The sequence below is a fragment of the Vulpes vulpes genome, chromosome 11 (assembly GCF_048418805.1).
Source record: "Vulpes vulpes isolate BD-2025 chromosome 11, VulVul3, whole genome shotgun sequence".
NCBI classification, from domain to species: Eukaryota; Metazoa; Chordata; class Mammalia; order Carnivora; family Canidae; genus Vulpes; species Vulpes vulpes.
The window spans coordinates 14712023-14727009 of record NC_132790.1 but is presented as its reverse complement, the minus strand read 5'-3'; the positions used below and the strand labels follow the sequence as shown (position 1 = coordinate 14727009).

Sequence of the window (14987 nt, the reverse complement as noted above, 5' to 3'; positions counted from 1 at the left end):
TTAGGACGAAAGATAAGTATTAGAAGAAAAAAGCTTGCCAAAAATAATCCTAATACAATACCAGGAGAGCTTATATGGAAGCTTGAAGAGGTGGGAGTTTGTGATCATTTACTCTTCCTATTACAGTCCAACCATGTAATAAAAGACCTCTTCGTATACTAGTCTTGACATTTTTATTCTAGTAGAAATCCCAGAACTAGATTTACTAACAATTTCTGAGGCACTTACTAGATACCTGGCACGGTGCTAAGAGCATGATAAACATATTACCTCATTGAATTCTCACTGCAGTACCATTGTTTAAATGAAGAAGTGGATGTACAAAAGCTGGGGGCTTGCTCCATGTCACATAGCTAGTTGGGAAGGAGAAGAGACAGGGTTGGAGCCCAGCCAGGGCCTACATTATTACTGTGTAGAACTAGAAATCTATGCAGTTGAAACGAATTCCTGGAAGTTTGGTTTGGAATCAGCAGCCTAAATAAATAAATAAGCACTTAAATGTCTCTGAACATTTGAAGCTGTTGGATTTTATCTATCATATGCTCAGTGTCCATGTTTTTTGTCCATTCAATGTTGTGTATATTAGCTAAAAGTCAAATAATTGAAGGGGGTACTTTATTTTCTGCTTACAGTATAATAAAAAAGCATATAATCTGTTTATATTCTCAGAGGTTTCTTTTACATTTTTGTTTCTGTTTTGTTTTGGTTTTTTTGTACTTAGGGTTGATGGTGCATGTTGATAAAAGAATTACTCTGGCCGCTTTCAAACAACATTTAGAGCCCTTTGTTGGAGTTTTGTCCTCTCACTTCAAGGTCTTTCGAGTGTATGCCAGCAATCAAGAGTTTGAGAGCGTCCGACTGAATGAGACACTTTCATCATTTTCAGATGACAATAAGGTTGATTAAAATAATTTTGAATAATTAGAATCTGTTTTAAATGATAGATTTGAGAACATCTTGCCCTGTTTTCCAAGTAAGGTGAAATACATAACCCTAAGAGGGTCATTTTATTTTTATGTTTAGTGGTTGTTTTTGTTGTTGTTTTTCATTCATCTAACAAACATTTGTTAAATGTTAACTGTGTGTCAGTTACTATTCTAGGTGCTGGGAATCAGAGGTAAAAAATATACCTGTTCTCAAAAGTCCATAATCTAGAGAATTTTTGAAGACCAAACTAAACAGTGTGGGGAGAATGGGTTGTTTATTCTGCTGACATAATGCATCTAAAAAAATGTTTTAATTTATAGATTACAATTAGACTGGGGAGAGCACTTAAAAAAGGAGAATACAGAGTTAAAGTGTACCAGCTTCTGGTCAATGAACAAGAGGTAAGGAATACCCTTCAGAGCATTGTAAAGTCACTTTTGGTAGTTAATAAAAACATAATAGTACAGAGATTTTATTACTAGTCATTTCTTTTTATCTCTTTAAAGCAGAGATCAGCACATTATTTCCAGAAAATACTTTAGTTGTACAGGCCATACTGCCTCTGTTGAAACTACTCATCTCTGCCACTGTAACACAAAAGCAGACATAAACAATACATAAACCAGTGGGGTTAGCTATGTCCTGATAAAATTTTACTTACCAAAAACAGGCAGCAGGTGAAGTGGCCCTCAACATTTTTTTGCCATCCTTCTGCATTAAAGTGTTATTATAAATGCTGGAGTGAAGCAAAAATATCCTGCTTTTAAAGGGGGAATTGTTTGTACTTGTTTTCTAGATATGATCATGTAGTACTATAGCAGTTAGCACTATCCTATAGTTAGGATAGCAGTTAATCTGTAGAGTCCTTATACAGAACCTTTTGTGTTCAGAGAGTCATTTTGTATTTAGCAAGCATTTACCTATTAGCATTTACCTTATGCTTGCAGAATTTAACTCCTTTAACCCTTGTCTGTTAGCTATGACATGAGTACTATTTATTATTCCCATTTTATAGATAAACTGAGGCACAAAGAAATTATGTCATTTGCCCAAGGTCATACAGTATATGCCAAGCTATGGCAAATACCCAGAAAAAGGCAAAGTCCTTGTTTTCAGGATGTTTATAACATCTTATTGAGTACCTAGACAAGTATGAAAACCAAATAGCAAATATAATAGTGGCCCCACTCCTCTTATCCAGAGGATATGTGTTCCAAGATCTCCCCTGCCCAGTGGATGCCTGAAACTGGATACTACCACACCCTACGTATACTGTGCTTTTACCAAGACATGCCAACCTTGATAAAGTTTAAGTTAGAAGTTAGGCATGATAAGAGATTAACAGATACCAATAATTAAATAGAAGAGTTACAACAATATACTGTAATAAAAGTTTTGTGAATGTGGTCTCTCAAAATATCTTTTTAAAGTATCTTGCTGTGCTATATTTACCCTTGTGATGATGTGACTTGATAAAATGCCTGTATGATGAGATACAGTGAGGTGAATGATGTAGGCACTGTGACTATTACAGTGTAGCATTGGGCTATTATGAGCCTTCTAACGATTTGTGAGAAGCAGGATCTTTTGCTTCTGGACCCCAGTTGGCTACAAGTAACTGAAAATGCAGAAAGGGCAACATATTTTATTGAGCACCTGTCATATCTCTCATATGTGGATGTTTCTTTTGAGTTTGGGGTTTGCAGAGATAGTGTCCCTTCTGAGACAATGAATAAATGTGTTTGGAGAATTAGTTTGCATTTCCCTCATTTAGTCCATAAAGGTGATTCTTTTTACTTTCAAAATTGTGATCATTTTGTTTTGAGAAGAGAAATATGAATGCATAATTTAATCTTCCCAATGACTCTGTGAGGAAGACATTGTCCCCAGTTTACAGATGAAAAAAAAGGAGGCACAGAAATGTTGAGTAAACTTGACCAAGATAGCAGAGTTAGTAAGAAGTGGAGCCAAGATTTGAACCTAGGAAGATAGACTCCTAAACTCAGGCCTGTAATTGTTACACTATAAAGTGCAAATAAGATATCTCATATATCCCTATTTGAATGTGTAATTCAGTTCTCTGATGATTATATTCCTAGCCATGCAAGTTTCTGCTAGATGCTGTGTTTGCTAAAGGAATGACTGTACGGCAATCAAAAGAGGAATTAATTCCTCAACTCAGGGAGCAGTGTGGTTTAGAGCTCAGTATTGACAGGTAAAGTAAAATTAGTGTCCTCAGCAATTGGAAGGAAGACTGTGTGTGGTCAGTTGGTGTGGATGGAGTGGTATAATTTTCTAAAACTAGAATTAAAAATTTCTGAACTATTCAGTATTTTTAATAGAACTAAGCAAAACTATTAGAATTTGTTTGGACTTCCTCTGGCATACTAAATTTGACATTTAAGGAGTATCTTATTATATTTTCCCCAAATTTTAGTGAATAAATACTATTGTATTTAAACATAGTTCATTTTTCCTTAATGTCAGATTCATGTCATTTTTTTAGGTTAAGAATCTCAAAATACAGTAGTTTAAAATGTCTTATCATGTTCGTAGATTTCGTCTAAGGAAAAAAACATGGAAGAATCCTGGCACTGTCTTTTTGGATTATCATATTTATGAAGAAGATATTAATATTTCCAGCAACTGGGAGGTTTTCCTTGAAGTTCTTGATGGTATTATCCGTATTTTTGTGGGGGAAATATCAGTTAGAAATGCTCTAATAGAAGCCTGTAGTTTTTATCAAATACCAGGTTTTCTTTATCTTTAGTCTGGGTTCCATTTGCCTTTTAAATATTTATTTTCTCAGGGATCCATGGGTGACTCAGTGATTTAGCACCTGCCTTTGGCCCAGAGCGTGATCCTGGAGTCCCGGGATCAAGTCCCACATCAGGCTCCCTGCATGGAGCCTGCTTCTCCCTCTGCCTATATCTCTGCTTCTTTCTCTCTGTATCTCTCATGAATAAATAAATAAAATCTTTAAAAAAAAATAAAAGTAAATATTTATTTTCTCTAATTGTGAGAATATTAATTTTTCCTTACCGGAAGTTCCAGTTTCAAAGTTGCATTTTTAGTACTTTTCACAGAAAATTCTGCCAACATTTTCTTACCTGGGTTTGTTAGTTTCCTTTTTTTTCTTTTAAGAATTTGTTTGAGAGTGCGAGAGCACAAGTGGGGGAGGGGCAGAGGAAGAAGCCCTCTCCTGGCTGAGCAGGGAGCCAGACTTGAACCCCATACTCCAGGATCATGACCTGTGCCTAAGGCAGACACTTAACCGACTGAGCCAGCCAAGCACCCTGTTATTTAATTTCTTTCTTCATTATGGCTTATTTTGTTAGAGGGTGTAGTATTGATAATTGATCAGAGATTTTGAGAACAGTAGCTGTATTAGTTTCCTAAGCTGCCATAGCAAAGTACCACAAACTAGATGGTTTAAACAATAGAAATTTATTGTTTCATGGTTTTAGAAGCTGGAAGTCTGAGATCAAGGTGTCAGCAGGGTTGGTTCCTTCTGAGAACTGTGAGGGAAGATTTGTTCCATGCTCCTCTCTTAGCTTCTAGTGGTTGGTTGGCAAGGCTTTGGCATTTGTTGGCTTGTAAATGCATCGTCCTGATCTCTGCTTTGATCTGCACATGATGTTCTCCCTATGGGCTTGTGTCTGTTTCCAGATTTCCCCATATCATAAGGACACCGGTCATATTGGATTAGGGCCCACCCTAATAATCTCATTTTAACTTGATTACCACTGTAACAACCCTATTTCCAAAGCAGGTCATATTCTGAGGTACTAGGGTATAGGATTTTAAATGTCTCTGACACAGTTCAACCTGTAACAGTAACCTAGTCGAGGACTTGTGTTTGTCAAACCTCCTGGTGTTAATGTTCAACATTGGAACACTTCAAGTATTGGATTTTTTGGAGGAGGAAATGGAAGAAAGATTGGCTGTGGGGAGATCATATCAAGGAAACAACTATTCTGTGTTCTTTTGTGACTGCTATTGCCTAGAAAGATTTTAATTTAACTTTTTTTCCCCATAGAAATTAAAATATAAGATTATGATAGTTTTCAGAAGGTTCAATAATACTGATACCTCACCTATTTCAAGCTATTTTGGGTCCAATTTGTTTTAAATTTTAGTTAAAACTATGATTAATAAGTTAATGGAGGAGACAGGATCAAGTAGGACACTGTCTACCATGCTGTGGTGGGCAGGTGCTCTGGATTGTTTCTTTCTCTGAGTATCTGGGGCCTTAGAGAATAATCACTGTGTCTGGGTAGGTCAGGAAGAGATTATGAAGGACATGGAAGTTCCCCTTGTTAGGAAGGATTGAGTGTGTATTGGCAAAGATGGATTAGCTGCAAGATGTTAACTGGATGGTAGGTGCCTGCCTTAGTATCATTTCAGTATATATTTTAGCATCAAAATAGTTGAGTAAGCCATAAGTTATGTGATTAAGAAACATTTATTGACCTGTGAATTGTCAGCCATTGCTAATCTCTGTTGCTACAAAAAATGAGTAGGAACGAGTGATTGCCCTCTAGATGCATAGTCTATAAGAGAACCAGAACTGTAAATCTGTAATACCAAAATCATAGGTATTGAGGACCAAATCAGTAGGTGCTTTGTGTGTACACCAGAGAGAAAGGTGACAATTGAGCTGGGTTTTGGAGAACAGTAAGCTTTGAGTAAATGAAGAGAGGGGTTAACTAATGATAGCCTGAGTGAAAAAAGATTAAAGTGAAGATGATTTGATCATGTTAGATTGTGGGGGTAGTAGCCAACACGAAGTAAAGATTGGCAATCCAGAGAAGAGAGTAGTTGGTAGAGCAATGTCCAGTGGGACTCAGGATGGAAGAGAATTAGGAGTCCTGGTGGAAGGAGAGCTTGCAAAACAGTAATGAATTACTCTTCAGAGACTGGAGGGAAGAGAGGAAATATTTTATTCTCAAAAACTCCTTGGGATAATTGGGTTCTTTTATGTCCCCTATCTAAGCATAAAACTTGAAGTAAATCTTTTTGTTCAGTCAGGTAGTACAAAAAAAGTCAAATTATGAACCTCTAGAGAAAAGAGAAAGATGACCTAATCTTGTATCTTCCTAGGGGTGGAGAAGATGAAATCCATGTCCCAGCTGGCTGTTCTGTCAAGACGGTGGAGACCTTCAGAGATGAAACTGGATCCCTTCCAGGAGGTTGTGTTGGAAAGCAGTAGTGTCGATGAGCTGCGAGAGAAGGTAAGTTCATTTTAAACAAATTGAACTAACATGTGTTTTTCTCTGTGTTGCTTAAGAGAGGAACTAGGAAGTGAGTGCCAAACACTAACATGGCAACCTTTCTCTCTCGCATTTTGTGACACCTTGTCACACACTCTTCTGTTTCTTCAGGCTTCTGATGCTGTGAAAAATTACACTGGCTTTTAGCCATCAAGAAGTGGACCCTCACTTTTAGTTACTTAAATCAAGTTTGTCCTAAGTAATTAGGATTAGTTAGAACTTACTAGAATAACTTCTATGGCTCTCTAGGGAATAGGTGAATCATTTATAAGCAGTACTAGAACAATTAGCATCTTGAAAAAAAACTTTATTTCCATAATTCATACCAATTTTTGGGACTGCACCACCCCCAAAATAAATTCTAAATATAAAAAATGCAATAAACTTGTACTAGATACAAATATTGAAAATATTTTTATGTCTTAGAAAAGGAAAGATATTTGTAAGCATAATACCAAAAACTAAAAAAGAAAAGATCATGTAAAAGCATAAAACTTACACACAGAGCCTCCTCCCCATTTTTTTTTTAAAACAACCTTGTTGTTTTAACAAGAACCTGTGTAAACACAGATTAAAAAACAAGAAAGGGGGAAAATACTTGAAATAGATGTGAAACTATGAAACATGATGGTCTGTATTTATTTATTTATTTATTTTTTAAAGATATTATTTATTTATTCATGAGAGACACACACAGAGAATGGTGGAGACACAGGCAGAGGGGGAAGCAGGCTCCCTGCAAGGAGCCCAATATGGGACTCCATCTGGGGCGTTGACGCTCAACTTCAACCGCTGAGCCACCCAGTTGTCCCACAAGAATTTCTTCTTTTTTTTTTTTTTTTTTTTAATGATAGTCATACAGAGAGAAAGAGAGAGAGGCAGAGACACAGGCAGAGGGAGAAGCAGGCTCCATGCACCGGGAGCCCGATGTGGGATTCGATCCCGGGTCTCCAGGATCGCGCCCTGGGCCAAAGGCAGGCGCCAAACCGCTGCGCCACCCAGGGATCCCAATGGTCTGTATTTATAAGGAACTACTACATTAATAAGAAAAAGATGAACAATCTAATTTTAAAATAAAGAACTTGCAATTTGTTGAAGAAATAGTTAAAACAGTAACAACATTCTTTACCTCTTAAAATGGTGAAAATTTAGAACATCAAAAATGCCTAGTCATAAAATGGGGAAACAGGCAATATCGTAACTGGGAAAAACTAAAAACAGGCTTGATGTCCATCAATAGGGTATAAAATAGTATATTCAACTGTTGGAGAGAATGAGGTTACTCTGTGCCCTATTCTTATAAATAGGATATATAAAATTATTCTATAGAGATGTTTCAAAATATATTTTATGTATTTTAGAAATATGTGATGTAGTTTATATATGCATAGGAAGGGGTCTGGAAGGAATATACTAAATTGGTATTTCTGGGACATGGCATTTGCAGGGTGGACAGGAGACCATTACTCTTTCTGCTTTTTTTTCTAATTTTTTATATCAAACATTTATTACATTTTTGAAAAAATCAGTCTATATCTGTGTGGGTTAAAAGGTTGACTTATTTTAGCAAATTTATTTTTTAATGAACTCATATAAAATGTTTCCTTTTATAGCTTTCTGAAATCAGTGGAATTCCTTTGGAAGATATTGAATTTGCCAAGGTAAAGCTCTGAGAATGTTTGCATTTGGGTACTAGTGCTCAATAAACATGGCTAACAGCATGATTTACTCATTCACTCATTTTTTTCCTTTAGGGTAGAGGAACTTTTCCCTGTGATATTTCTGTCCTTGATATTCATCAGGATTTGGACTGGAATCCTAAAGTTTCTACCCTGAATGTCTGGCCTCTTTATATCTGTGATGATGGTGCAGTCATATTTTATAGGTACGTTAACAAACTACTTGTTATTCCTAGTGATACAACATTTTTTGTTGTGCGTATCTTCTTCTCCATAAATACCTTAACTATGTTTATGATATAGAGTAGTCCTGATCAGTAGTTAATACAAGAGCCACATATTACATTCTGAATTTTTCTAGTAGCCACACTTAAAAAAGTAAAAAGAAACCAGTGAAATTAATTTTAATAAATATTAAAATAATAAAAATAAAATATTTTAACCCAGTTATATCCAAAATGTTATCATTACAACATGTAATCAATATAAAAAGTCATTCATGAGATGTTTTACGTTCTTATAGTAAGTCTTCAAAATAATGTTACACTTCCAGTAGGTCTCGAGCATTCAGTAGGCACATGTAGCAAGTGGCTACTGTATGAGCCAGTACAGATACAGAAGAAAAAGAACAGTCATTAGAGCCTGGCAGATAAAGAGTTCACATTAAGCTTTGTTCCTTACTTTGCTCCTCATCTCTAAAATGATGACAATGATGTGAGCCTTGCAGAATTTTATAAGAAATAGAACTATTGCATTTTTTAAAACTGGCATAGTACTTAGTATATATAGATGTGCAATAAATGATAAGTATTATTATGTTAATACTAGCAATGAAATTATTCTATGCCATTTTTAAAAATGAGTGCTCTGTTAATAAACATATCAGAAATCCAAGACATCTTAGTGTGAGATTACTTAAATTCACCAGTGACATTCAGATTTCATTTTCTACCAAGAAGCATTACAACATTCGAGCATAAATCAATGCAGATAGCTATACGGATCTAATATGTAATTAATATTTTAAATACAGGGATAAAACAGAAGAATTAATGGAGTTAACAGATGAGCAAAGAAATGAACTGATGAAAAAAGAAAGCAGTCGACTCCAGAAGACGGGACATCGTGTAACATACTCACCTCGGAAAGAGAAAGCACTAAAAATATATCTGGATGGAGCACCAAATAAAGATCTGACTCAAGACTGACTCTGCTAGTGTAGCATTTTCCCTGGGGGATTTTTGGTTTTAATTAGATGGTTCACTGCTACTGTGTAGTGCCATTATGGCCGGACATGGTTAGGGGTAACCCAGTGACACCAGCACTGATTGGACTGCCCTTCACCAATCAGAAGCTCAGTGCCCAATGGGCCACTGTTTTGACTTGGAATCATGTTGTGCACTATAGTCAAATGTACTGTAAAGTGAAAAGGGATGTGCAAAAAAATAAAAACAAAACAAAACAAACAAAAAAGCAAAACCTGCTACTAGAAAAGGGGGAAGGGGAATGAGTACACTTCTTTTATTGCGGACAAATGTGCACATAGCCGCTAGTAAAACTAGCCTCAAACAGGATGCTCATAGCTTCATAATAAAAGCTGTGCAAAGGCCATGAATGAATGAATTTTCTGTTTATTTCACTGATACACACATTACCTCATTGACAATTCGGAAGTAAATGCAACGTGTGTTGACCTTTGGAAAGCAGCAAAAATAGGAGCTGAAGAAAGAAATTCTTAGAACCAGCCATAACCCAGTAAAGAATTGTGAAGTTGTGTTTTTATTTTGTTTCATTTTTTGCAAAGTATTAAGAACATTATTCTGGAACATCAAAACGTTTCCCTTAGACCGCTCCCAGCAGGTAGCAGCTCAAATTGCTGCAATATTGTAATTATAATTGATTGTACTTAAGTTATGGATGTAGAGAATACGTTTCACTCGTTCATTCAGCATGTAAATAAAATTGATCCTATTGAGTTATCATAATTGCAATTCAACTATTTCCCATGGTTATTCTTTTCATATATCATTCATGATGTACATTTGTGTACATTGAGGAGTATAGCAGTCTATGTAAATGTAATCCTCAGTGAGGTTCCTCAGTGCTGGGTCCCATACGATTGTATTTGCCCTTGTTAATGAGGTTTTTCTGTTCAGTGGCTTCAGTTTTTTTTTCTTTGTACATTTATCTTTGAAGATTTACTTCAAGTTTGAATCTTCTAGAACCCTTGTAAGTCTCACTTTAATTTTTGGAGTTGATTTGTAGTTACATGTAGTTTAACTCTGCGGAAGCGTCTTAACATCGTGTTGAAAAACTTGCTAGTAAGTCAGGTCATGGCACAGGCTGATGCAGTCAACATGATTTCATTGCAAAGTCTATTAGAATTGGCAAGTTTTTGCTTTGCTAAATATGACTTCAATGAACACGATTCTACATAAATTTTTGAAAATGCCATCTAATTTATAAAAATCAATAAAAAGGTTTTGGTAAAACTTTTTCATGCCAGATGCTGTTTACAACAATGAACATGCCAATAAAACATTTGTTCATTCTGTTGTGTTATTTTAGTCATTAAACTTTTGTGGATGAAGAATCTGGATTAAGAATAGATTTGTTTTCTTTAACATTTTGTAACCTGTACTCAGTAATTATCTTATTTCTGTAAGATACATTTACAGTAAAGTTCTCATAAGAGAGATGAAAAGATGTTAATATTTAACTTTGGAGGATCCTGTCAATATTTTAAAATCAGGTTTCTGCCTTATTTCCTTTTAAGAAAGATAGAAAATAGTATTAGCAGATGTTGGCTCTGTAGTTTGAATATAATAATTGAGAATTACATAATATCTTTAAAGTTTCTTGAAATCCACAGGGGGGGAAAAAAACTTTTCTATGGTATTTTTCTGGCTAATTTTTATTCCATGTAAACTGTGTAGCATTCTGCTAAATTTCATTGAAGTATGTTCCAAGTTTGCATTAGTGGCCCTGAGTTGGTGTTCTCAGAGGAAGAAGTTGGAAGCATTTGTGGTGCATTGTCTTTTAGATCACTTGGATTTTCTGATGTAACACGACAGCTCTTTGGTTCTGATACGGGCCTACTTACTTGGAATGTAGGGGTTAATAGTTTCTGCTTTGGAGGACCCACTCTCTGTGAGCAGAAGAGGCTGATTGTAAACAAAATGGGCTCTGGGTTTGGTTTGGGGCAGTGTTCCTTTAAGAGTAAATGGTAAAATTCTTCTCACACCTGCTCCTCATTCTGTGCCTTCTGCCCTGCTTTTTGTTTTTGTGTTTGCTGTTTCTAATTGCAGGCATACTACAAATATCAAGAGTAAAGAAAATATATTTCATTATCAAAAAGAAAAAGCTTCCTGCTTTTCAGTGCCTGTTAGAATGAGAACACAATGTTGCACTTTAACAATTTCAGTAAAGGGGGTGGCAAACTTTTTAAAGATTGTGGTGATGGGAATGGTAATTTATGTGAGGGAGGTTAATGTGTGTCTACCCGCCCCCCCCTCAGATTCAGAGAATCTCGCGAGTACCCTTCAGCCAAGAAGCAGAGCGCTGTGTGGTTCAGGTGACACAAGCCACATGCAATAAATTGTGACCCTGTTTCTCACAGGTCACGCCAAAGTTTGGAAGAGCTTCTACCGTGGGAGAGATGGGTTTGCATCAACCAGGCATGCCAGGTGAGGACCAAGTACCGACATATCTGAGGCAGGTGCTGAAGGTGAGGGATGTATCCTGGTCAAAGAAGCAAACGCTGTGGTTTCAGGACCATCCTGTGTCTAGCTGGTCTGTGCAAAAGCTTGCTAGCTGGAAGTCCACCTGCCAAACTAGGGAGTGTAAGTAAGGGCTAATAGTCATAATGAGCTTAAAATAGTGAAGAAGCCCTACACTAGAGTATTCGGTGGTCTCTTTGCTAATGGATGGAAAGTACTTACATAAGATTCTGAGATGAGGGCGGGAGGAGGGGGGCTGTGGAATCTCTGCCACAGCTAGAAAATCATTGCCAGACTGCATTGTTAGAAAGGGTGTGGCATCTGTAGGCCAGGAGAGAACTAAACTTGCAACGCGGTCTAAACTAAACGAGTGCACAGAATCAGAGCATTGCTAATCAGTGTTGTTGCTAACTCTGGAAGTGACCTGTGAATGTATGGAATACAATAAAATCGTTTATTCTGGTTCATTTGCTAGTATTTCCTTTCCGATTGGCTACTTTAGTTCTCCTGAGTTGTGTCCCTTTGTTTAGCATCAAGACCCTAACCAACTCTTTTGCACTCGTGACTTACAAATTGTATGTAGTCTAAGGTATATGGAATAGAGGATAATCTGAAGTAGGAATTTTTTTTATTTGCTAAATAAAACTAAATTGTTTAATTTTTGAAAAATCATTATGTGGTCACTAGTAGAAGCCTTATAAGGCAATTCAGGTCTTTTAAAAAAAGCAATACTGTGCCTAATGTAGTTTTCTAGGGGGACTAGTCAAATATTTTTTATCAGGTTTGCAAAGGAGTTCGTGGCCCAAATAAAGCTTGTGGCCATCAAGACTGGGTGTACAGGAAACCAGATGTTCCTTTAGTCTCATTCTTGGGAAGAAGTGCTATACAACCACTTGGTTAGATACAGTGTTTTCAAAACTTGGCTTTTAGAAACAATCAAGAATACATGACAAAATCAAGTGTGTGAAAGCATGTGTGACCATTTAGAAAAACCGCAGCAATCTCAGTGGCCAAGCTGGAAGGGCAAAAACGCATCGGGGAGGAGGGTTCTCCCCCTCCCGGTGACAGCACTGAGAAGCAGGTCTTCTGATTGGTCATAGCCTGAGAATTCACCAGGCCAAGAATTATCAGTGGACCCTTACAGCCTTGCATGAGAAGTGGGGACCATGCTCCCCATCTGCTTCCTTTGCTCCCAACCTGCCTCTTGCCCCAGTACAGAGAGCACAATGTTCACCCTCTTACAATGCTTAAGTAACCCATTTAATTAAGGAGTACCATACTCCTGGTTAAGGAGTATCTCAACCAAGTCTGTTGAGATACAGAAGTGGTTCTGTTTTTCCAGTAACTCTGCCAACTGTGTTATGTCGATTGCAGTTTCCCACTGGAAGTGGACTCTGATGACAAAGTGGAGCAAGATATACCTGCACATAAATTCCATGAGGGAGGGACCTCGTTTTATCTCATGTACCACCGTCTCCTGGCAGCTAATGTAGATAGTAGGGCCTGACATACAGTAGGAACTCAATAAGATTTTTATTGCATGATGAAACCATTTTAAACCTCTTCTTCAAACACTTGTTGAAATCTATCTTGCCTCCCAGCTACTGTGAATTACTTTGGTTCCTCTGTATACCATCCCTTTTTCTTGCCTCCCTCCCTCTGCCCCTGGCTCAGAATGTCCTTTGCTATTCCTTCTGACCACCTGATAAACTCCCTTGATCTTTGAGCATCCATGCCCATGCCAGCTCTCCCAAACCAAGTGCTCCTTTGAGGCTCCCATAACACGGTTATGATATCGGGTTGATTGCTTTTGTTTTGTGGGTGCTAGGTTTAATGTGTATCCCTCATGAGGCTGTGATGTTCAGGGTATGACCTTCACACCCCCAGAGCCTATCGCAGCACCTGGTTCTGAGCAGGCTCAATAAATACCTGTTGAGTAATAAGGATGTAGAGTGGTTGTGATCCCTTCTGACAATGAATAAGAGAACAGCTCTATATTTGGTCTTAAAATCATCAGCATACCCTGGGCAGACTATGTTAGATACTGTTTTTGTTGGACTTTTAGCTCTATCACCTAATTTTTGAACTTGCATTTTTTTCATCTGCTAAATGAAGAAATTAGTCCTGGATTCAGTGAAGGTTATATAGGTAGACTGCCTAAGCTGGCACCTGCCACCAGCTGACCTTAATATATAGTAGTTTTATCACGGCTCCTGAAGATGTGTCATAGTCCAGAACTATATTTGAGTAAAAAGAAGAGTCAGGGTCACCTGGGTGGCTCAGTCGGTTAAACATCTGCCTTTGGCTCAGGTCATGATTCCAGGGTCCTGGCATTGAGCCCCGTATCCGGCTCCCTGCTTAGTGGGGAGTCCGCTTCTCTCTCCCTCTTCCTCTGCCTCACCCCCCAGTCATGTGTACACACTCTTTGTCAAATAAATAAAATCTTTTAAAAAGAATCCTGGGACGCCCAGGTGGCTCAGCGGTTTAGCGCCTGCCTTCCACCTAGGGCGTAATCCTGGAGACCCGGGATCGAGTCCCACGTCGGGCTCCCTGCGTGGAGCCTGCTCTCCCTCTGCCTGTGTCTCTGCCTCTCTGTGTGTGTGTTTCATGAATAAATAAAATTAAAAAATAATAATAATAATAAAAATAAAAAGAATCCTATCCATTCCATTTACTCCTTCAGAAGACTGAAGTAGGGCAGCTCGGGTGGCTCAGCGGTTTAGCACCACCTTCAGCCCAGGGCGTGATCCTGGAGACCTGGGATCGAGTCCCACATCGAGCTCCCTGCATGGAGCCTGCTTCTCTCTCTGCCTGTGGCTCTGCCTCTCTGTGTGTGTGTGTGTGTCTCTCTCATGAATAAAATCTTAAAAAAAAAAAAAAAAAAAAAGTTAGAATAAGCAAAGGACATTAAAAAAAAAAGTAAAAAAAAAATTTGAAGTATTCACACTCTTAAGACTAATCCCTGACAAAAATGGTTAGCATTTCTAAAATACTTTGATGCTGGGGCGGCCCGGGTGGCTCAGCAGTTTGACGCCGCCTTCAGCCCAGGGTGTGATCCTGGAGACCCGGGATTGGGTCCCACATTGGGCTCCCTGTGGGGAGCCTGCTTCTCCCTTCTGCCTACGTCCCTGCCTCTGCCTTTCTCTGTGTCTCTCATGAATAAAAAAATAAAATCCTTCAAATAGAAAAAAATATATATAAAATAAAATACTTTGATGCTAAAACAGGTATGCTTCACTTGTCTGGAAAATTCACTTAGGTGGAAGAGTTTTTTGGGGGGGTTTGTTTTTGTTTTTGACAATGCAGTTCATTTCCATGTTATTTTTTCTGGCTAAAAGGGTATTTATTCAAAGTCAAAAGGAAAAAAGACACCCAGGAACTACAAAGGA

At 37.7% G+C, this 14987-nt stretch overlaps 1 protein-coding gene across 2 annotated transcripts in view; it reads left to right on the top strand.

The window, feature by feature from the left end:
* USP47 (ubiquitin specific peptidase 47) overlaps positions 1-12065 on the top strand; it is a 118803-nt gene extending 106738 nt beyond the window's left edge. For both annotated transcript variants that reach the window (XM_072725661.1, XM_072725660.1), the window contains 8 exons: positions 722-897; positions 1248-1328; positions 3027-3142; positions 3484-3602; positions 6031-6161; positions 7814-7861; positions 7955-8085; positions 8913-12065. In XM_072725661.1, the coding sequence (XP_072581762.1) occupies positions 722-897; positions 1248-1328; positions 3027-3142; positions 3484-3602; positions 6031-6161; positions 7814-7861; positions 7955-8085; positions 8913-9087 (977 nt within the window). In that variant the 3' untranslated portion in view covers positions 9088-12065. The remainder of the gene's footprint in view (positions 1-721; positions 898-1247; positions 1329-3026; positions 3143-3483; positions 3603-6030; positions 6162-7813; positions 7862-7954; positions 8086-8912) is intronic.
* The last annotated feature ends 2922 nt before the right edge of the window (positions 12066-14987 follow it).